At 49.6% G+C, this 24,027-nt stretch overlaps 1 protein-coding gene across 1 annotated transcript in view; it reads left to right on the top strand.

The window, feature by feature from the left end:
• CACNA2D2 (calcium voltage-gated channel auxiliary subunit alpha2delta 2) overlaps window positions 1–24,027 on the top strand; it is a gene marked incomplete at its 3' end in the record, with an annotated part of 191,874 nt that overhangs the window by 80,120 nt on the left and 87,727 nt on the right. Inside the window, exon 3 of the mRNA XM_083158159.1 lies at window positions 20,170–20,286. Within this exon, the coding sequence (XP_083014285.1) occupies window positions 20,170–20,286 (117 nt within the window). The remainder of the gene's footprint in view (window positions 1–20,169; window positions 20,287–24,027) is intronic.

The raw sequence follows: 24,027 nt of genomic DNA, 5'->3' as shown, positions 1-24,027 counted from the left end.
CCCCCATCCTCTCTATCCTCCCTGCCCGCTCAGTGCTGCCCTCCACCCTCTCTATCCTCCCTGCCCGCTCAGTGATGCCCTCTGCCCTCTCTATCCTCCCTGCTCGCTCAGTGATGCCCTCCGCCCTCTCTATCCTCCCTGCTCGCTCAGTGCTGCCCTCCGCCCTCTCTATCCTCCCTGCCCGCTCAGTGCTGCCCTCCGCCCTCTCTATCCTCCCTGCCTGCTCAGTGCTGCCCTCCGCCCTCTCTATCCTCCCTGCCCCCTCAGTGCTGCCATCCGCCCTCTCTATCCTCCCTGCCCGCTCAGTGCTGCCCTCCACCCTCTCTATCCTCCCTGCCCGCTCAGTGCTGCCCTCTGCCCTCTCTATCCTCCCTGCCTGCTCAGTGCTGCCCTCCACCCTCTCTATCCTTTCTGCCCCCTCAGTGCTGCCCTCCACCCTCTCTATCCTCCCTGCCTGCTCAGTGCTGCCCTCCGCCCTCTCTATCCTCCCTGCCTGCTCAGTGCTTGCCTCCACCCTCTCTATCCTCCCTGCCTATCATGCTGATGCCTGGCACTGTAGTTGAGAGAAGACTCATTGCTCTGGGAGATTGCACAATGTCTCGCTGTCCATTTCTGATCTCCGGGGTCCTTGGCTATCATTGCTCAGCTTTGACAGGTTTGTAGCGTCCAGTAAATCTCTGTCTGTGAAGCGGCTGTTTATATGAGGACATCGCTCTATACCAGGAGTAGGAAACCTAAGCCACTCCAGCTGCTGTGGAACTACACATCCCAGCTTGCACTGCTGCAGTTTTAGCATGCACTAACAGCAAAACTCTGGCAAAGCATCCTGGGTTGTGTAGTTCCACAGCAGCTGGGTTATCCCTGCTCTACACCATTAAGGATCGTGTAAAATGAGGACAAGGGGCAAGATTTAATGTGATGCGATTTTATTGCATTTTCCGAAGTCGCACGTTTTAAAATCGCATTTTTTGCCGTGAATTCTTATATTTAATGAGATGCGAATATGCGGCAAAAAAGTGCTAAAATGGTGCAATATTTGGCATGGGGTCCCTCCTCCGCAGCATAACCAGCCCCGGCTCATTGAGCCAGACCTGGTTCCAAAAATATGGGGGACAAAAAACTGGGGGTCCCCCGTATTTTTTTAACCAACAGCCCGTGGTGTCATGCCACAGCCGGGGGACACTTTTTACATAAGGTCCCCTGGCCGTAACATGCTCACCGTTGCTGGTTAGCCCTGGGCGGGGTACCTGGGGGAGTGGGACCCCCCCCCCAATAAAGGGCCCCCCAGGCTTCACCTGTCCAGGGCTGAAGCCCGGGGCTGTCCCTGGCATCCGTGGGCGGTGGATGCCGGGCTGATACACGTTAAAGTGTAAAAAAAAAACCATTGCTTTTTACAGGTGAACTACGTACCTGTGCAGATGTATTACTGCTGTGTACCTGTACAGATGTATTACTGCTGTGTACCTGTGCAGATGTATTATTGCTGTGTACCTGTACAGATGTATTACTGCTGTGTACGTGTACAGATGTATTACTGCTGTGTACGTGTGCAGATGTATTACTGCTGTGTACCTGTGCAGATTTATTACTGCTGTGTACCTGTACAGATGTATTACTGCTGTGTACGTGTACAGATGTATTACTGCTGTGTACGTGTGCAGATGTATTACTGCTGTGTACGTGTGCAGATGTATTACTGCTGTGTACCTGTGCAGATGTATTACTGCTGTGTACCTGTACAGATGTATTACTGCTGTGTACCTGTGCAGATGTATTACTGCTGTGTACCTGTACAGATGTATTACTGCTGTGTACCTGTGCAGATGTATTACTGCTGTGTACCTGTACAGATGTATTACTGCTGTGTACGTGTACAGATGTATTACTGCTGTGTATGTGTGCAGATGTATTACTGCTGTGTACCTGTGCAGATGTATTACTGCTGTGTACCTGTGCAGATGTATAACTGCTGTGTACGTGTGCAGATGTATTACTGCTGTGTACGTGTGCAGATGTATTACTGCTGTGTACGTGTGCAGATGTATTACTGCTGTGTACCTGTGCAGATGTATTACTGCTGTGTACCTGTACAGATGTATTACTGCTGTGTACCTGTGCAGATGTATTACTGCTGTGTACCTGTACAGATGTATTACTGCTGTGTACCTGTGCAGATGTATTACTGCTGTGTACCTGTACAGATGTATTACTGCTGTGTACGTGTACAGATGTATTACTGCTGTGTACGTGTGCAGATGTATTACTGCTGTGTACGTGTGCAGATGTATTACTGCTGTGTACCTGTACAGATGTATTACTGCTGTGTACCTGTGCAGATGTATTACTGCTGTGTACGTGTGCAGATGTATAACTGCTGTGTACGTGTACAGATGTATTACTGCTGTGTACCTGTGCAGATGTATTATTGCTGTGTACCTGTACAGATGTATTACTGCTGTGTACGTGTACAGATGTATTACTGCTGTGTACGTGTGCAGATGTATTACTGCTGTGTACCTGTGCAGATTTATTACTGCTGTGTACCTGTGCAGATGTATTACTGCTGTGTACGTGTACAGATGTATTACTGCTGTGTACGTGTGCAGATGTATTACTGCTGTGTACGTGTGCAGATGTATTACTGCTGTGTACCTGTGCAGATGTATTACTGCTGTGTACCTGTACAGATGTATTACTGCTGTGTACCTGTGCAGATGTATTACTGCTGTGTACCTGTACAGATGTATTACTGCTGTGTACCTGTGCAGATGTATTACTGCTGTGTACCTGTACAGATGTATTACTGCTGTGTACGTGTACAGATGTATTACTGCTGTGTATGTGTGCAGATGTATTACTGCTGTGTACCTGTGCAGATGTATTACTGCTGTGTACCTGTGCAGATGTATAACTGCTGTGTACGTGTGCAGATGTATTACTGCTGTGTACGTGCAGATGTATTACTGCTGTGTACGTGTGCAGATGTATTACTGCTGTGTACCTGTGCAGATGTATTACTGCTGTGTACCTGTACAGATGTATTACTGCTGTGTACCTGTGCAGATGTATTACTGCTGTGTACCTGTACAGATGTATTACTGCTGTGTACCTGTGCAGATGTATTACTGCTGTGTACCTGTACAGATGTATTACTGCTGTGTACGTGTACAGATGTATTACTGCTGTGTACGTGTGCAGATGTATTACTGCTGTGTACGTGTGCAGATGTATTACTGCTGTGTACCTGTGCAGATGTATTACTGCTGTGTACCTGTACAGATGTATTACTGCTGTGTACCTGTGCAGATGTATTACTGCTGTGTATGTGTGCAGATGTATAACTGCTGTGTACGTGTACAGATGTATTACTGCTGTGTACCTGTGCAGATGTATTGCTGCTGTATATGTGTACAGATGTATAACTGCTGTGTACGTGTGCAGATGTATTACTGCTGTGTACGTGTGCAGATGTATTACTGCTGTGTACCTGTACAGATGTATAACTGTTGTGTACGTGTGCAGATGTATAACTGCTGTGTACGTGTGCAGGTGTATTACTGCTGTGTACGTGTACAGATGTATTACTGCTGTGTACGTGTACAGAAGTATTACTGCTGTGTACGTGTGCAGATGTATAACTGCTGTGTACGTGTGCAGATGTATTACTGCTGTGTACGTGTGCAGATGTATTACTGCTGTGTACCTGTACAGATGTATAACTGCTGTGTACGCGTGCAGATGTATAAATGCTGTGTACCTGTGCAGATGTATTACTGCTGTGTACCTGTGCAGATGTATTACTGCTGTGTACCTGTACAGATGTATAACTGCTGTGTACGCGTGCAGATGTATAAATGCTGTGTACGTGTGCAGATGTATTACTGCTGTGTACCTGTACAGATGTATTACTGCTGTGTACCTGTGCAGATGTATTACTGTTGTGTACGTGTGCAGATGTATAACTGCTGTGTACGTGTACAGATGTATTACTGCTGTGTACCTGTGCAGATGTATTACTGCTGTGTACGTGTGCAGATGTATAACTGCTGTGTACGTGTGCAGATGTATTACTGCTGTGTACCTGTGCAGATGTATTGCTGCTGTGTATGTGTACAGATGTATAACTGCTGTGTACCTGTGCAGATGTATAACTGCTGTGTACGTGTGCAGATGTATTACTGCTGTGTACGTGTGCAGATGTATTACTGCTGTGTACGTGTGCAGATGTATTACTGCTGTGTACGTGTGCAGATGTATTACTGCTGTGTACGTGTGCAGATGTATAACTGCTGTGTACGTGTGCAGATGTATTACTGCTGTGTACGTGTGCAGATGTATTACTGCTGTGTACGTGTGCAGGTGTATTACTGCTGTGTACGTGTGCAGGTGTATTACTGCTGTGTACGTGTGCAGATGTATTACTGCTGTGTATCTGTGAAGATGTATTACTGCTGTGCACCTGTGCAGGTGTATTACTGCTGTGCACCTGTGCAGATGTATAACTGCTGTGTACGTGTGCAGATGTATTACTGCTGTGTACGTGTGCAGATGTATAACTGCTGTGTACGTGTGCAGGTGTATTACTGCTGTGTACGTGTACAGATGTATTACTGCTGTGTACGTGTACAGATGTATTACTGCTGTGTACGTGTGCAGATGTATTACTGCTGTGTACTTGTGCAGATGTATTATTGCTGTGTACGTGTGCAGATGTATTACTGCTGTGTACGTGTACAGATGTATTACTGCTGTGTATGTGTGCAGATGTATTACTGCTGTGTATGTGTGCAGATGTATTACTGCTGTGTACGTGTGCAGATGTATTACTGCTGTGTATGTGTGCAGATGTATTACTGCTGTGTACCTGTGCAGATGTATTACTGCTGTGTACGTGTACAGATGTATTACTGCTGTGTAAGTGTGCAGATGTATTACTGCTGTGTATGTGTACAGATGTATTACTGCTGTGTACCTGTGCAGATGTATTACTGCTGTGTACCTGTGCAGATGTATTACTGCTGTGTACGTGTGCAGATGTATAACTGCTGTGTACGTGTGCAGATGTATTACTGCTGTGTACGTGTGCAGATGTATTACTGCTGTGTACGTGTGCAGATGTATTACTGCTGTGTACCTGTGCAGGTGTATTACTGCTGTGTACGTGTGCAGATGTATTACTGCTGTGTACCTGTACAGATGTATTACTGCTGTGTACGTGTGCAGATGTATTACTGCTGTGTACTTGTGCAGATGTATTATTGCTGTGTACGTGTGCAGATGTATTACTGCTGTGTACGTGTACAGATGTATTACTGCTGTGTATGTGTGCAGATGTATTACTGCTGTGTATGTGTGCAGATGTATTACTGCTGTGTACGTGTGCAGATGTATTACTGCTGTGTACGTGTGCAGATGTATTACTGCTGTGTACCTGTGCAGATGTATTACTGCTGTGTACGTGTACAGATGTATTACTGCTGTGTAAGTGTGCAGATGTATTACTGCTGTGTATGTGTACAGATGTATTACTGCTGTGTACCTGTGCAGATGTATTACTGCTGTGTACCTGTGCAGATGTATTACTGCTCTGTACGTGTGCAGATGTATTACTGCTGTGTACGTGTGCAGATGTATTACTGCTGTGTACGTGTGCAGATGTATTACTGCTGTGTACCTGTGCAGATGTATTACTGCTGTGTACCTGTGCAGATGTATTACTGCTGTGTACCTGTGCAGATGTATTACTGCTGTGTACCTGTGCAGATGTATTACTGCTGTGTACGTGTGCAGATGTATTACTGCTGAGTACCTGTGCAGATGTATTACTGCTGTGTACGTGTGCAGATGTATAAATGCTGTGTACCTGTGCAGATGTATTGCTGCTGTGTACGTGTGCAGATGTATTAATGCTGTATACGTGTGCAGATGTATTACTGCTGTGTACCTGTGCAAATGTATTACTGCTGTGTACGTGTGCAGATGTATTACTGCTGTGTACGTGTGCAGATGTATTACTGCTGTGTACCTGTGCAGATGTATTACTGCTGTGTACCTGTGCAGATGTATTACTGCTGTGTACGTGTGCAGATGTATTACTGCTGTGTACCTGTGCAGATGTATTACTGCTGTGTACCTGTGCAGATGTATTGCTGCTGTGTAAGTGTGCAGATGTATTACTGCTGTGTACGTGTGCAGATGAATAAGTGCTGTGTACCTGTGCAGATGTATTACTGCTGTGTACCTGTGCAGATGTATTACTGCTGTGTACGTGTTCAGATGTATTACTGCTGTGTACGTGTGCAGATGTATGAATGCTGTGTACGTGTGCAGGTGTATAAATGCTGTGTACGTGTGCAGATGTATTACTGCTGTGTACGTGTGCAGATGTATTACTGCTGTGTACCTGTGCAGATGTATTACTGCTGTGTACGTGTGCAGATGTATTACTGCTGTGTACCTGTGCAGATGTATTACTGCTGTGTACCAGTGCAGATGTATTACTGCTGTGTACCTGTGCAGATGTATTACTGCTGTGTACGTGTGCAGATGTATTACTGCTGTGTACCTGTGCAGATGTATTACTGCTGTGTACCTGTGCAGATGTATTACTGCTGTGTACGTGTGCAGATGTATTACTGCTGTGTACCTGTGCAGATGTATTACTGCTGTGTACCTGTGCAGATGTATTACTGCTGTGTACGTGTGCAGATGTATTACTGCTGTGTACCTGTGCAGATGTATTACTGTTGTGTATGTGTGCAGATGTATGAATGCTGTGTACGTGTGCAGATGTATTACTGCTGTGTACGTGTGCAGATGTATTACTGCTGTGTACCTGTGCAGATGTATTACTGTTGTGTATGTGTGCAGATGTATGAATGCTGTGTACGTGTGCAGATGCATTACTGCTGTGTACGTGTGCAGATGTATTACTGCTGTGTACCTGTGCAGATGTATTACTGTTGTGTATGTGTGCAGATGTATGAATGCTGTGTACGTGTGCAGATGTATTACTGCTGTGTACCTGTGCAGATGTATTACTGCTGTGTACATGTGCAGATGTATTACTGTTGTGTATGTGTGCAGATGTATGAATGCTGTGTACGTGTGCAGATGTATTACTGCTGTGTACCTGTGCAGATGTATTACTGCTGTGTACGTGTGCAGATGTATTACTGCTGTGTACGTGTGCAGATATATTACTGTTGTGTATGTGTGCAGATGTATGAATGCTGTGTACGTGTGCAGATGTCTTTTGGATCATGGATGAAGGGGCTGTTTCTGAGTGGGGCACATCTGCGGCTGCCCTCACAGAGTGATCTCCTCTGAGCCTGTCTCCATGTCCGGACGACACCTGGGCATCTGACCGCAGCTGTGGCAGTGGCGGTAACCAGCGGAAGACAGATAGGGAATGCAGGTGATTTCCTTTTCTATAAGCTAAGTATTGATTTCACATCGCGTTCCGAGGCGTGAGGGCACAATGCGGATATATATTCTCCTCAGAAGATGGACGAAGCTATTAACAGGGAGACAGACCGTGTCACCGGGTAATGCAGGGGACTAACCTCAGGCGACAGAGGTAGCGGATTAGTAATGTGCAATCAGTGGTCACATGGTGCACTGCAACTCCCAGCATGCCCTATAGGGCAGGGCCGTCTTTTCATATGGGCTTAATGGGCACTTGCCTAGGGGCCCCAGGTGTATAAGGGCCCCATGCTGATAGGTGAGGATCCCCTTTTTCCAGGGATACCAGAATTTTGAAAATCGGCCCTGGGGAAATGGAGATATCCAACTTCAAAGCAGCAGTCCAGATCCGACCTGTTAATTGCAATTCGCAGTCATATTTCTCAGGTTCTCTCTGACATATATATTTTTAAGACTATATTCTAAAAGCTGAGACTCTCCCCTTTCTGGAGATACTAGGGGCTTGTCTCTATCATACCCACAACTAGAGATATCAGCCTTCCAGCAGCCGGTCCCTGCTCCAGCTCCAAACATCTGGTGTATAGTTTTATATTTTTGTCAATGGATTGCTCTGGCTCCTGATCTCTGATCCCCAAGTTCCCAGCACCTCCTGAAAGTTGGGACTCTAGGTTTTTATACTATCGAAGGCTAAGAAATCTATTTCCAGATAATGGCAATATCTGCAGTCAAACATGCTGCCCTTCCACCGTAAAAGTAGGAATATTAAGCCCACTCCATTATCCAACCCTCCCCTGAGTATAAAACACCCCCTACCTCCCTGGAAGTCATTTACAAGGGACCCTTCATACAGCTCAGTGCCCCCTTCCACACGTTAGTGTTCACCCTCCCACCACCTGTGCAGTACAGGAGTAATTAGTAGAAGTTACTGCTCCAGGTCCTACATGTTGAATGGAAGATTCAGCACCTCCTGCCACCCGTGGGACATCACAGCTGCTGCTGATAGCACCCCCCACCCCTAGGAGGGGAGAATGGGAAAGGGCCCTAGTGCATTGCTTTGCCCAGGGGCCCACACTGCTGTTAAGACGGCTCTGCTATAGGGGGCCTATGTACTTAGCCTTGGAGAGTGATACAATGGAGAGATACCACAAGGGCCTATGTACTAAGGCTTGGAGAGTGATACAATGGAGAGAGATACCACAGGGGCCTATGTACTAAGGCTTGGAGAGTGATACAATGGAGAGATACCACAGGGGCCTATGTACTAAGGCTTGGAGAGTGATACAATGGAGAGATACCACAGGGGCCTATGTACTAAGGCTTGGAGAGTGATACAATGGAGAGAGATACCACAGGGGCCTATGTACTAAGGCTTGGAGAGTGATACAATGGAGAGATACCACAAGGGCCTATGTACTAAGGCTTGGAGAGTGATACAATGGAGAGAGATACCACAGGGGCCTATGTACTAAGGCTTGGAGAGTGATACAATGGAGAGATACCACAGGGGCCTATGTACTAAGGCTTGGAGAGTGATACAATGGAGAGATACCACAGGGGCCTATGTAAAAGCCTTATAGAGTGATAAAGTGGACAGAGCTAAAATCGCAGCCAATCAGCTCCAAACTGTCATCGGTTTAGAAAATTGCCATTAGGTGCTGATTGGCTGCTACTTTATCTCTCTCCAAGGCCTCCCCGTATACATGTGGACTCTTCTGACAGGCGGGCTGGGGTACTCAGCCATGAAAACGTGCGGCGTTCCCATGGTAATTGCCGGGTGACGGGTGGGCGGCGGCAGATGTGGGAGTTTCCCCCGGCCTGTGACTGGAGGATTATGTAAAACATCTATTCGCAGCCCATGCAAATGGGTGGTGGGGGGTGGGGTGCTGCCATCCACGGGCCGGGTTCTGGTGGATTCGCAAGGGTGCATGTTCTCATCTGAGCGAGTGAACCAGAATAACCCCCAAAGGTCAGCATCGGTCTGCAATATCTGTACTCTGCCTGTGTCAGAACGCAGCTTCCCCATCCAAGCGGGCGCAGATATTCATGTCCAGAAAGTCCCCATTCACCCACATGCACACACTGTGGGCCTAATTCTGACCTGATCCAAAGCACCTTATTTATCAAATGGACAAAACCATGCTGCACTGCACTGTTTCTATGCATGGTAGATACTGGCTGCTTTATTCTTAAGGTGCCCACACAAATCATTTTGGTGCTCAGTCCCGTAGCTGCACCCTCCTATCTTCCCTGCTGCAGATCTGTGGGACTGGGGTGCTCGGTTGAGCTGTGGTGTTTGCACGTTTGAGTGTTCCCCAGGCAATCGGCTGGGGAAGCAGAGGTGTGAGGTTGACAGGTTGAGGGAGGCGGGGGGGGGGGGGGGGGGACTATGACGAGTGTGTGTGTGTGTTGGGGGGGGGGGGACAGGCGACACACCTACATGTATACTTTGCTTCCATGTATGAGGACATGTATGTGTACATATATGTAGTGCGCTTCTGTTCATCTTACAATAGAGTTACAACGTGTCATTGTTCTCTGTAGGGTTTTTTGTTTCCTGAATACAGAAAAAAACATCTATTATTCATGTTCCATTGCTGGGGTTATGAATATTGCATGTAATCGCCACGTGATCGCATACCAGGATGACAAAGCTGTTGTATGTTCTGTATGTGTATTACTGGGAGTGCAGGAGGCTGGCCTGTATGAGCAGTGGGTACTGGAGGCCGGTGGGTGCCGGGTACAGAAGGCTGGCCTGTATGAGCAGTGGGTACTGGAGGCCGGTGGGTGCCGGGTACAGAAGGCTGGCCTGTATGAGCAGTGGGTACTGGAGGCCGGTGGGTGCCGGGTACAGAAGGCTGGCCTGTATGAGCAGTGGGTACTGGAGGCCGGTGGGTGCCGGGTACAGAAGGCTGGCCTGTATGAGCAGTGGGTACTGGAGGCCGGTGGGTGCCGGGTACAGGAGGCTGGCCTGTATGAGCAGTGGGTACTGGAGGCCGGTGGGTGCCGGGTACAGGAGGCTGGCCTGTATGAGCAGTGGGTACTGGAGGCCGGTGGGTGCCGGGTACAGGAGGCTGGCCTGTATAAGCAGTGGGTACTGGAGGCCGGTGGGTGCCGGGTACAGAAGGCCGGTGGGTGCCGGGTACAGGAGGCTGGCCTGTATGAGCGCTGGGTACAGGAGGCCGGTGGGTGCCGGGTACAGGAGGCTGGCCTGTATGAGCACCGGGTACAGGAGGCTGGTGGGTGCCGGGTACAGGAGGCTGGCCTGTATGAGCGCCAGGTACAGGAGGCCGGTGGGTTCCAGGTAAAGAAGGCTGGCCTGTATGAGCGCCGGGTACAGGAGGCTGGTGGGTGCGGGTACAGAAGGCTGGCCTGTATGAGCGCTTGGTACAGGAGGCTGGTGGGTGCGGGTACAGGGGCTGGCTGGGTACAGGAGGCTGGTGGGTGTTGGTACAGGAGGCTGGCCTGTATGAGCGCCGGGTACAGGAGGCTGGTGGTGCGGGTACAGAAGGCTGGTGTGTGCAGGTACAGAAAGCTGGTGGGTGACAGGTACAGAAGGCTGGTGTGTGCGAGTACAGGAGGCTGTTGGGTGCAAGCACAGAAGGCTGCTGGGTGCGGGTACAGGAAGCCGGCCTGTATGAGCACAGGGTACAGGAGGCTGGCCTGTATGAGCTCTGGGCACAAGAGGCTGCTGGGTGCCAGGTACAGGAGGCTGCTGGGTGCGGGCACAGGAGGCTGCTGGGTGCGGGCACAGGAAGCTGGCCTATATGAGCACAGGGTACAGGAGGCTGGCCTGTATGTGCTCCGGGCACAAGAGGCTGCTGGGTGCCAGGTACAGGAGGCTGCTGGGTGCGGGCACAGGAGGCTGCTGGGTGCGGGCACAGGAGGCTGCTGGGTGTGGGCACAGGAGGCTGCTGGGTGCGGGCACAGGAGGCTGCTGGGTGTGGGCACAGGAGGCTGCTGGGTGCGGGCACAGGAGTCTGCTGGGTGCGGGCACAGGAGGCTGCTGGGTGCGGGCACAGGAGGTGCATTGTCCTGATGGAGAAGGGCACCACAGAGAAAGTTCTTGGATAGCACCTGAAGAAGGCTTCCAGGAACTTTTGGTTGGCATACCAGTCCCCAGTGACAGTGCTCTGCCAAACAAGTGGTACGGTAGCTACCTGACCAGTGTTGGTCACAAAAACAGCCATCATCTGGTTGGCCACAGTGTGCTCACTTCAAAACTTCTACCTCCAACTGGGGTCCACTTGGCCGGTTGTTGAGTGGTCTCAGGGATCGAAACTGTAGATCCAGGATTCACCACCACCGATGATCTCCCAGACAAGGTTTGACTGACCACCATCAAACCTGGCCAGCAAGTTGCATCATTAAGTCACTGGAACCACCTCCTGCTCCCGGGTCACCTACTGGGGCTCCCAATGCGCAGAAACCTTCCTCGGGCCAAACTTTTCATGGAGTATCAAACAGATGGATCCAACGAGAGGTCTAGTGTATCTCCTTCTCTAAGTAGGCCAAGGTCACCCATGTGTCCACCTTAACTATTGTCCGCACAGCAGACCACTCCTGTAGCTGTGGAAGATCCTGGCTCATCAGTGGCCTCAGTTTGGGAAGGCAGGGAACATGCCAACGTCTTGGGTGAGCAGTACTGCTTATATACAGGTCTGTGTCCTGACATTTCACAGGAACATACATGTTGCTCTTGTTACAGGAACATACATGTATTTCTGGTAACAGTGACATACATGTGTCTCCCGTTCAGTTCCGTGCCAGCTCCGTGTCAGACCTCGCCAGCTTATTTCTGTGTATATGTCTCTCTGGACAATATGTTCCAAAGCAAATGAATTCTCCACGGGGAGATAAACCCATTAAATGAATATATTTATCGCAGGGCGAATTTGTGCAAATCTCATCCGCACGGTGAAATCCTCTTAGATAAAACCATGATAAGAGATTAACGATGATGGTTCCTGCACCAGGCCGGTGATACATTGTCCATCCCTCGTCCTGCCTGTGGGGGAGCGGATTATCCCAGCTACATATGACAGCAACGCACAGGCATGTTCTGTAACATGTAGAGCTGTTGTCTGTCCCCGGCTCGGAGGTAACAATGGCAGCGGTCCATGCAGATTGCAGAGCGCATTGTTCCGCTCCCCCTGTTTGTACGATGGGCCTCGTTTTCTGATCAATAGGCAAATTACCTCTCTGTGTAGCTGCTAGCAGAGAATGGAACGTCTCATATTCACTTCTACCCTCGCCAGGCTCCCTCTCTATATAGACACAAAAGAGAGGGGCAGCGCCACTTATGAGGGCCTCTAATATCTTGCTATGTAATCGATAGACAATCCCAAAAGCCGACCCCTAAATGAATTGTGATGGTATTTCATGTTTTTATGGCACCGGTGTCATAGCAACGCAAAACCATATATGGTTCAGCATCGCTCGGTGCAAGTTACACACGCGCCAGGGCCGTCTGCAGGAAGGGTGGGTCGGAGGGCGGGCACTGGGTTTGAGCAGGGGAACGGGCAGCATTTTATGAGCCTTTTCGGAGATCTGCGGAGGAAAGAAAATTCAGTTTACATTGACTGATTTCCGAAGGGCGGAGAAATCATTCGATGATTCGATGTTAGCGAACGCATCACCTCGCACGGCACCAAGGGGATTTGTCTGCGGTGGGCGCGTTCGGCGGGGCGGCGTTTTAGGGAGCCGTCCTGAATTAGGCCGGTTATTTCAAATGAAAAAATAAAAATCGGGTGATCAGATGAACAACTTAATGAATAAATGGTGCATAATACATATAAAAAGCACAAAAGTATACGGAATAAATGAAAACTAAACGAGCAAGATGATATAAAGAAATGGGAGGTAGGCGAGCTTATCGAAGCACCTTGCCGTAATTGCTGCACTCGTCACGCTGCGTGGTGAGCGCTTGTTCCATTCTCCCTTCATAGGGGGTCGCGGACCACCATGAGTTAGAAAAGCCCCTGTAAGGCGGGATACCGAGTATCGGGCATTTAACAGGATTCCAATGTAGATATACTGACCCTCGGAATCCCAACTGTCGGGAGGTCACCCGGCACCCAAAGAATTATAAGGTTAGCATGACAGACAGTCCCATTGGGCGGTGTTCCCTCCCTCCAGGACTGCCAGCCTGGGCTGTGATAGGCAGATTGATAACTTCCTGTAGGAAGCCACTCCCTGCCGTACCGTGCAGCCCATAAAACCCTGGGTTTTGCGTATACGCAGTACCACCGCCGGTGCTGCACATGCACTGGGCCTGGCACCTGGCAACTGTATAGTACAGGAGCCGGGACCTTGGCAGTGGAAACTGGCAAAGACCTAATGCAGACCTGGTGGTGCAGACAGTGGCAGCCCCCATCCTATAAATAGGGTTGGGCAGAAGTGGGAATGGCTTTGTGATGTTTGCCCTATATCCCATGCCTGTGCCACCTGTATAAGTGCCCCCTTAGTGTAGTTATCGTGCCTACATTACCCTAACTTTGGGCACTTTTTTCAGTCTGCCACCTCTCTGACTGCCCCAGCCGCTCTCTCTCTCTCCCCCGTGTTCCTGCATCTCCAGCCCCATGTGTCCCGTGTTGCGCAGCTCTCCAGCTGTCTGGGGTCAGTTATAAAGCAATTAATACAGATCCAGAGTAGCACAAATTGTTCATTATGCGCCGCGCTACAAGCTATAATTTGCTCTATTTTGCTGCTTTATAATTTCTCTCGGTGTGCGGAGTTAGTGGAGGTACATTGGAAAGTGCTGAGATTTGGGGTCCTCCCTCTATCTCCATAGTAGCGCAGACCCCCCCTCCCCCCCTCCCCTCCCCGATCCATAGCCGCTGAATTATTATTTTGCTCTCAATAAACGGGAGATCGGAACTGGCTTTTACTAAGCACTTTACTGCAATTATGCTGCAGGGCTTGTGCCTCTCCTGTACTTCATTATATTGTCATATTGTTGCTTCTGTGCAGACAGTGCTGTGAAATCTCCAATCAATAAGTATTATTGGCAGCCCCTGCAGCGCCTTTCATTCGCTTCTCTGCATCGTACCCAGACTGCTCCGATACTGGTTCCCCATCCAGCGTAAGATAAAGACCTAGGCTTACTGGGGCTTTGCTGTATACACCAGAGGGATCGGGCTGGCATCCTGACTGGTCCATCTAACGTAGGGCACATTGATAATGGTGGCCGCGGTCCCTGTCCAGGCTCCTCTGCTTTCATCCGCAGTTGCCCAAGTATTCAAATTTTCCCTCACCCATTCCAGAACACCCCCCTCGCTCATTTGTCGTCCTCAGACACCAGCAAGATGGGATTAAGTGTAACTTTCACCAAACCTTTCCCATCATTAATATGATATAAGGGAGGAAGAGGCACGAAGTAACCCATTATGTAAGTCATTCATTCGCAGCCGTGTGGGGGGTCGTGCGTGCAAGGGGGGCGTCTGGTACTGCAGGCAACGCGAGACGTCTGATGGACATAAGGTCCTATGTGTAACGCAGCTTGAACGATAGATGCATGTGGACACATCTCTAGGGGTAGGTAGATTTACTAAAGCTTCTACAACAGACAAATGGTGGCGTTCCCTATAGCTTCTGTATTATCATTTTCTAGACTGCAGTAGAGTAATTGCTAGAATCCTGTTGCTAAGTGATGCATTTTAGGCTGCGGGATATAAAAGGGGCAATATTACATATAAAACCAACATGCTCCCCTTTAAATCCAGTAGTTTAATCTACAAAAGACGCAGGGGCTTTGAATATCGCCACTTGGTAAATTTGGCAAGGGAGAAAGGGACAGAGGCGGCAATGTGGGGAGAATGTATTAAAAAGTCCGACCTAGGAATACTCAGCAGAGAGGAATCCGGCTTTAGGGTGTGCAGTGACATTGCACCCCATCAGTAAGATGAGCTATGCTGAACCTCAGACCAGAGATTCCTGCTGGAAAGCGGGAGCCTGTTCCCTAGGAGAGGAATAAGGGATATGTTGGCTCAGCGATTATATATAGTGGATTACGTGCCCCATGCTTTCACAGCAAATCTGGAACTGGAACCAGCTAGGCAACCGGACTGGAGTAAGCTAAGAAACCAGACTGGAACTCTAGAGACAACTGGTTTAGAGTCTGAGATGACCATACTTAAACCGGGTACGCAACCGCACTGGAACCGGAGAAAGTGTGAGCACAGTACTATGGTAGTGACTTCTGGAGAAGCAATGTTGCACTGACCAAGAGCTGGTGCACATGTAGGACACTTATAGGAGCTGCTGTTACCCGATTGGCTGCTGATGCCTAGGGAGGATCTTAGTGGAGGAGTCAGCCAAGGATAGACAGCAGAGCGGTACGTATCTCGATTTAGAAGTCCAGAGTGTGACTGCAGCCACATACTGCAGAAGAGAAGATAGGCCTCCTAAATTGTGCATCCACAAACGGGTCCTATTCAGAGATGACCATATCTCCAGTGGGTGCTTGTGCCCTTTGCCTCACGTTCTTCTGCGTGCAATACTCTGTGCAATGTCAGCACTATAAATAACGAATGGTAATAATAGCAGACCAGCTACTTTGTGGCTTATAAATGACCCTTTGCAACTCTAACAAGGAGCGTGGTGCGTCCTCCAGCCACCGCCGCCGCGGACATTCCTTCTTCCTGTCACTGGCAGACAGATAACACGTTAGCAATCCGTGACATCTCTGTTACCATCCCGCAGTGTCTGTCACTGTGACAATCTTAGGCTGACCCAGCGCATAATCAGTTTCTCCGGCCTATTAATTGCAAGAAGATCATTAATGGGGTCACTTCCTACATTCTCCCACGTCCCTTGCGTCAGGATCCCATAAAATCACAATGTAGGAAAGTGGCACTTACTTGGCACCTACACTCCCCCCCCCCCTCACCCCCCTCACTGTGTCTCTCCCCATTCTCTCCTCATGTGTTGATGCAGAACAAATGCACTAATTATACTGAGCGCAGGTGCAGCGCCAAGGGCTGTGCCATCCTTCCGCCTATACGGTCCTGATGAATGCCAACTTTCCTTAAATGTACCCAGGCTCCAAATAACGTTTGGATTAGTCACTTAACGGAACGCAGCGGATAGACGGGTTCCGCCAGCCCCAAACTTGGCTCGAAACACGTGTGACCTTACTGTATATCCTTAGCCCTGTTGGATACTTGATGTCTTTCACTCCAGATTATTACCTGCTAAATCCTCACCAGCCACTACAAGTCTCATCATGCCCTGCCGGCTAGAGCCTCTTGGTGCCTTATTGATGTCACAGGTTAAACAAATGAATTAGTGGGTTCTCCTGGATGTTGTCCACTTTTCCTGGCCCTCCAGATGTTGTGGAACTACATGTCTCAGCATGCCCTGACAGTTTTGGCATGCTCTTATAGGAAAGAATGTGGCAATGCATGCTGGGACATGTAGTTTTACAACATCTGGAGGGCCACAGGTTGAAGACCCATGTAGACGATGGGTGTTATTTTCTCTGCAGTCCATTATCCTTTATTATCCTTCCATGGCTGTATGAAACTGCTAGGACTTGTAGTTCATCAAGGTCAGCGTACATAGAAGAGCATCATGTGCCAGATTACAGCAGCAAAGTGTTAAGTGTGTATGCACCTTTACTCTATTTGTTCCGGGCAAGACACTATGGAAAGCCGTCCTCCCCGATACTTGGCAATACCAGCGGCACCTGGCGATGATACGGGAGCACACCTCAGCGCTCATCGCCAGGCCGTATACACTGGGCGGCTTTTGAGATGAAACGGTAAAAGTGAGCCGCTTTCAGCTCAGAATCACACAGCGTGAATGGGGCGTTAGATTTGGGTCCCATTCCTTTTAGCAAATGTTTGGCATCCAGGACAGGTGGTTTGTGATGTCCTGTAATGTTGGGAAACATGTAAGGTCCTATGTTACCGGGCTCGTTCCTCTTTTCCAACATGGCCATTGCCGGAAGATGTTAGCCAGTTACATGACTGATGCTGCCAGTCTCCTGTTGGTGTAATATAGTTCACTGTCCTTGTTTGCATTACACGGAACAGAATCCTTTAGGTAGACTTAACAGTATAAGTATGGGAAATGTGGGTGCAGCAAGGTCAGTCATTATTCAGTGAAACTTGTGCCCCAATCTGATGATGCTTCGCTTACAGTGAGTGCACTTCCACAGACAGGGTAATTGCACAATTGTTGGGGCAGTGAGAGGTGCTGCAGTATAAGTGCACAGTGCTGGGGTAGTGAGCAGGAGAGGTGCTGCAGTATAAGTGCACAGTGTTGGGGCAGTGAGCAAGGAGAGGTGCTGCAGCTACAGTGTAAGTGCACAGTGCTGGGGTAGTGAGTGGGAGAGGTACTGCAGTATAAGTGCACAGTGTTGGGGCAGTGAGCGGGAGAGGTGCTGTAGCTGCAGTATAAGTGCACAGTGCTGGGGTAGTGAGCAGGAGAGGTGCTGCAGTATAAGTGAACAGTGTTGGGGCAGTGAGTGAGGAGAGTTGCTACAGCTACAGTGTAAGTGCACAGTGCAGGGGTAGTGAGCAGGAGAGGTGCTGCAGTATAAGTGCACAGTGTTGGGGCAGTGAGCTGGAGAGGTGCTGCAGCTACAGTGTAAGTGCACAGTGTTGAGGCAGTGAGCGGGAGAGGTGCTGCAGTATAAGTGCACAGTGTTGGGGCAGTGAGCAAGGAGAAGTGCTGCAGCTACAGTAAGTGCACAGTGTTGGGGCAGTGAGCGGGAGAGGTGCTGCAGTATAAGTGCACAGTGCTGGGGCAGTGAGCGGGAGAGGTGCTGCAGTATAAGTGCACAGTGTTGGGGCAGTGAGTGAGGAGAGGTGCTGCAGCTACAGTGTAAGTGCACAGTGCTGGGGTAGTGAGCAGGAGAGGTGCTGCAGTGTAAGTGCACAGTGTTGGGGCAGTGAGCGGGAGAGGTGCTGCAGTATAAGTGCACAGTGTTGGGGCAGTGAGCAAGGAGAGAGTGCTGCAGCTACAGTGTAAGTGCACAGTGTTGGGGCAGTGAGCGGGAGAGGTGCTGTAGCTGCAGTATAAGTGCACAGTGCTGGGGTAGTGAGCAGGAGAGGTGCTGCAGTATAAGTGCACAGTGTTGGGGCAGTGAGTGAGGAGAGGTGCTGCAGCTGCAGTATAATTGCACAGTGAGCGAGGAGAGGTGCTGCAGTGTAATTGCACAGTGTTGGGGCAGTGAGCGAGGAGAGGTGCTGCAGTATAATCGCACAGTGTTGGTGCAGTGAGCAGGAGAGGTGCTGCAGCTGCAGAATAATTGCACAGTGTTGGGGCAGTGTAAGTGCACTGTATAGGGAATATTAGTGATTTCTGTCTCTGGTGTAGGACCAGCCCTCCCAGTTTCGCTATGTATGGACTCTGCGGGAAGTCGGCTGGTGGGATCACAGACTCAGCAGCCTAAACCCTGATTTAATGTCTCTATTTGTAGCTGCTCTGGGTTGTCAGGTGCAGACTCAGCAAATGACTGTGTCAGTGAGAACACAATCTCCTCTCCATAATCTTGTGATGCTGGGCTATGGCGCAGCCTCAGCTGTGGGTAGCAGTGAGGGGTCCAGTGGGAGAGTCGGCTAAACAGCTGAGTTCAGCAAGGCGGGATCGGGGGGGGGTCCTACTTGCTGCACTTGGAGAAACTAAGAGGGAGTAATAAGGGTATTTGTAGGGAGCAGCTGGATCTGAAGCAATAAAGGAGGGGGGTATGGCATGAAAGTGATTTTATATTAGAAGTATATGGTATTGGAAGGGTGTGTCACTCCAGCTGCTGTGGGACTACACATTTCAGCACGTCCTGCCGCAGTTTTACTGTTAAGGCGTGTTACAATGGTAGCAGGGCATGCTGGGATGTGTAGTTCCACAGGGCCAGACCTCGCTTACCCCTGAGGCTGTGTATTCTGTGAGCAGACAGATGTATAGATGGGCGGGTTACCGGTACTAGTATGTGCTGGGCTGGTGCCCGGTGCTGAGCAGAACAGGCCACTGCCTTGGGCACAGAAGAGTTGGGGGGCTCAGAATCTCTCCTGTGTTCCCAGCTGTCGGAGTGATACATGTATATTGCTGTTAGCATCTGTCTCCTGGGAAATTACCGTCCTGTTGCTGAGCATGAATCCGTCGTCATAGAGTCGGCAGCGGTAACATATAACTGCTGCGATGTGTGGGAGCAGTAATATATATTGTGTAACAATTCATATAAAATGTATTTCTGGAAACTGTAATAATGCAGTAAAACGTGTGTGTGGGCTTTCCACGTTTCTCTCAATATATCCCCACTCCCACGACTCTCACGCCGTGGCCCCTGGCTCTCTGGCTGCTTCATGTGAGAGCTGTCTGGTGTCGCCAACCACAGCTGCCGACGCGTTTCCCATAATGTCCAGCTCCAGTATAAAAGGTACATGACCATCCCAAGCTTAGCATAGAATATTGTACAAGCAAAACAGATTTATGGCATAAAATAATAGAACATTATATAAAAAGTGCTAATGGAACAGCTTAGTCCCTGGGATTAATGTGTTCATCATATTACTTTATGCTTTCATCAGGGGTCACCGTTACTTATACCTGATGAAAGTGCAATTTGGTTACTGAAACAGTTGGGATTGTAGCCTGGATATATTTGTTGGGCAGATCTTTTTTGTGTAAGGGCCGGAGCACTGTGTGCCCTCGTCTGTGCGATTGTAACGAGCGACTCCTGTCAGACTAGGCCACGCATTCCGTATTTTATTCGTGACTGACGCATGTGCTTCTTTTCTGCAGCTCTACAGAGACAAGCGGAACCTGTTCGAGGTGAAGGAGAATGTTCCCCGAAAATTAGTGGAGAAGGTGGCGGCCGACATTGAAACGCTGCTCGCCAAAAAAGTGCGAGCCCTAAAGGTAAATGTCTACGAGGGAGTTCTTTGTGTCTGATGGCGGCAGCATAGATAGTAACGCCTGATCCATTGTCATTGCACCAGGCCTGGCTACAGTGTGTTGTACGTCATGATGAGGTGAACATAGAAGCTGTTCCATCCACTCCCCATTGCTGGGATACTTTGCTGATAATTCCTGCTGCTTTAGGATTTGGGCACAGGGGGCGTATTGCTGACTTATTGCTCATGTGTAAAGGGTACCCCCAAATAAACGTATTTGTCTGGGAGGCAGGTAAATACATGGAATCGCGCGTACTGCTGTAGAGGTGACTACATCTCACTTCTTACACTTCCCAGTGAGCATATATGTCCCACTCCTCACACACCTGCCCCATCACTCACCTGTAGCTCATACTCCCAGCCCTATGTACACCACTCACCTGTAGCTCATACTCCCATCCCTATACACACCACTCACCTGTAGCTCATACTCCCAGCCCTATGTACACCACTCACCTGTAGCTCATGCTCCCATCCCTATGTACACCACTCACCTGTAGCTCATACTCCCATCCCGATGTGCATCACTCACCTGTAGCTCATACTCCCAGCCCTATGCACACCACTCACCTGTAGCTCATACTCCCATCCCTATGTACATCACTCACCTGTAGCTCATGCTCCCATCCCTATGTACACCACTCACCTGTAGCTCATACTCCCATCCCGATGTGCATCACTCACCTGTAGCTCATACTCCCAGCCCTATGTACACCACTCACCTGTAGCTCATACTCCCAGCCCTATGTACATCACTCACCTGTAGCTCATGATCCCATCCCTATGTACACCACTCACCTGTAGCTCATACTCCCATCCCGATGTGCATCACTCACCTGTAGCTCATACTCCCAGCCCTATGCACACCACTCACCTGTAGCTCATACTCCCAGCCCTATGTACACCACTCACCTGTAGCTCATACTCCCAGCCCTATGTACACCACTCACCTGTAGCTCATACTCCCAGCCCTATGCACACCACTCACCGGTAGCTCATACTCCCATCCCTATGTACACCACTCACCTGTAGCTCATACTCCCAGCCTTATGTACACCACTCACCGGTAGCTCATACTCCCAGCCCTATGTACACCACTCACCTGTAGCTCATACTCCCAGCCCTATGCACACCACTCACCTGTAGCTCATACTCCCATCCCTATGCACATCACTCACCTGTGCTCACCTGTAGCTCATACTCCCAGCCCTATGTACACCACTCACCTGTAGCTCATACTCCCATCCCGATGTGCATCACTCACCTGTAGCTCATACTCCCAGCCCTATGTACATCACTCACCTGTAGCTCATGCTCCCATCCCTATGTACACCACTCACCTGTAGCTCATACTCCCATCCCGATGTGCATCACTCACCTGTAGCTCATACTCCCAGCCCTATGTACACCACTCACCTGTAGCTCATACTCCCAGCCCTATGTACACCACTCACCTGTAGCTCATACTCCCAGCCCTATGTACACCACTCACCTGTAGCTCATACTCCCAGCCCTATGTACACCACTCACCTGTAGCTCATACTCCCAGCCCTATGTACACCACTCACCTGTAGCTCGTGCTCCCATCCCTATGTGCATCACTCACATGTAGCTCATACTCCCAGCCCTATGTACACCACTCACCTGTAGCTCATACTCCCATCCCGATGTGCATCACTCACCTGTAGCTCATACTCCCAGCCCTATGTACATCACTCACCTGTAGCTCATGCTCCCATCCTATGTACACCACTCACCTGTAGCTCATACTCCCATCCCGATGTGCATCACTCACCTGTAGCTCATACTCCCAGCCCTATGTACACCACTCACCTGTAGCTCATACTCCCAGCCCTATGTACACCACTCACCTGTAGCTCATACTCCCAGCCCTATGTACACCACTCACCTGTAGCTCATACTCCCAGCCCTATGTACACCACTCACCTGTAGCTCATACTCCCAGCCCTATGTACACCACTCACCTGTAGCTCGTGCTCCCATCCCTATGCACACCACTCACATGTAGCTCATACTCCCAGCCCTATGTACACCACTCACCTGTAGCTCATACTCCCATCCCGATGTGCATCACTCACCTGTAGCTCATACTCCCAGCCCTATGTACATCACTCACCTGTAGCTCATACTCCCATCCCTATGTACATCACTCACCTGTACTCACCTGTAGCTCTTACTCCCATCCCGATGTGCATCACTCACCTGTGCTCACCTGTAGCTCATACCCCCATCCCTATGCACATCACTCACCTGTAGCTCATACTCCCATCCCGATGTGCATCACTCACCTGTAGCTCATACTCCCAGCCCTATGTACATCACTCACCTGTAGCTCATACTCCCAGCCCTATGTACATCACTCACCTGTAGCTCATACTCCCATCGCTATGTACATCACTCACCTGTGCTCACCTGTAGCTCATACTCCCATCCCTATGCACATCACTCACATGTGCTCACCTGTAGCTCATACTCCCATCCCTATGCACATCACTCACATGTGCTCACCTGTAGCTCATACTCCCAGCCCTATGTACATCACTCACCTGTAGCTCATACTCCCAGCCCTATGTACATCACTCACCTGTAGCTCATACTCCCAGCCCTATGTACATCACTCACCTGTAGCTCATACTCCCAGCCCTATGTACACCACTCACCTGTAGCTCATTCTCCCAGCCCTATGTACACCACTCACCTGTACTCACCTGTAGCTCATACTCCCATCCCTATGTACACCACTCACCTGTAGCTCATTCTCCCAGCCCTATGTACACCACTCACCTGTACTCACCTGTAGCTCATACTCCCATCCCTATGTACACCACTCACCTGAGCTCACCTGTAGCTCTTACTCCCATCCCTATGTACATCACTCACCTGTAGCTCATACTCCCATCCCTATGTACATCACTCACCTGTAGCTCATACTCCCAGCCCTATGTACATCACTCACCTGTAGCTCATACTCCAGCCCTATGTACACCACTCACCTGTAGCTCATACTCCCAGCCCTATGTACACCACTCACCTGTAGCTCATACTCCCAGCCCCATGCACATCACTCACCTGTAGCTCATACTCCAAGCCCTATGTACATCACTCACCTGTAGCTCATACTCCCAGCCCTATGTACATCACTCACCTGTAGCTCATACTCCTATCCCTATGTACATCACTCACCTGTACTCACCTGTAGCTCTTACTCCCATCCCTATGTACATCACTCACCTGTGCTCACCTGTAGCTCATACTCCCATCTCTCTGTACATCACTCACCTGTAGCTCATACTCCCATCCCTATGTACATCACTCACCTGTAGCTCATACTCCCAGCCCTATGTACATCACTCACCTGTAGCTCATACTCCCAGCCCTATGTACACCACTCACCTGTGCTCACCTGTAGCTCATACTCCCATCTCTCTGTACATCACTCACCTGTACTCACCTGTAGCTCATACTCCCATCCCTATGTACATCACTCACCTGTGCTCACCTGTAGCTCATACTCCCATCTCTCTGTACATCACTCAACTGTACTCACCTGTAGCTCATACTCCCATCCCTATGTACATCACTCACCTGTAGCTCATACTCCCAGCCCTATGTACATCACTCACCTGTAGCTCATACTCCATCCCTATGTACACCACTCACCTGTAGCTCATACTCCCAGCCCTAT

This window comes from Crinia signifera, chromosome 8, assembly GCF_055691185.1.
Source record: "Crinia signifera chromosome 8, ASM5569118v1, whole genome shotgun sequence".
Taxonomy (NCBI): domain Eukaryota; kingdom Metazoa; phylum Chordata; class Amphibia; order Anura; family Myobatrachidae; genus Crinia; species Crinia signifera.
This window is presented reverse-complemented; position numbering and strand designations above follow the sequence as displayed.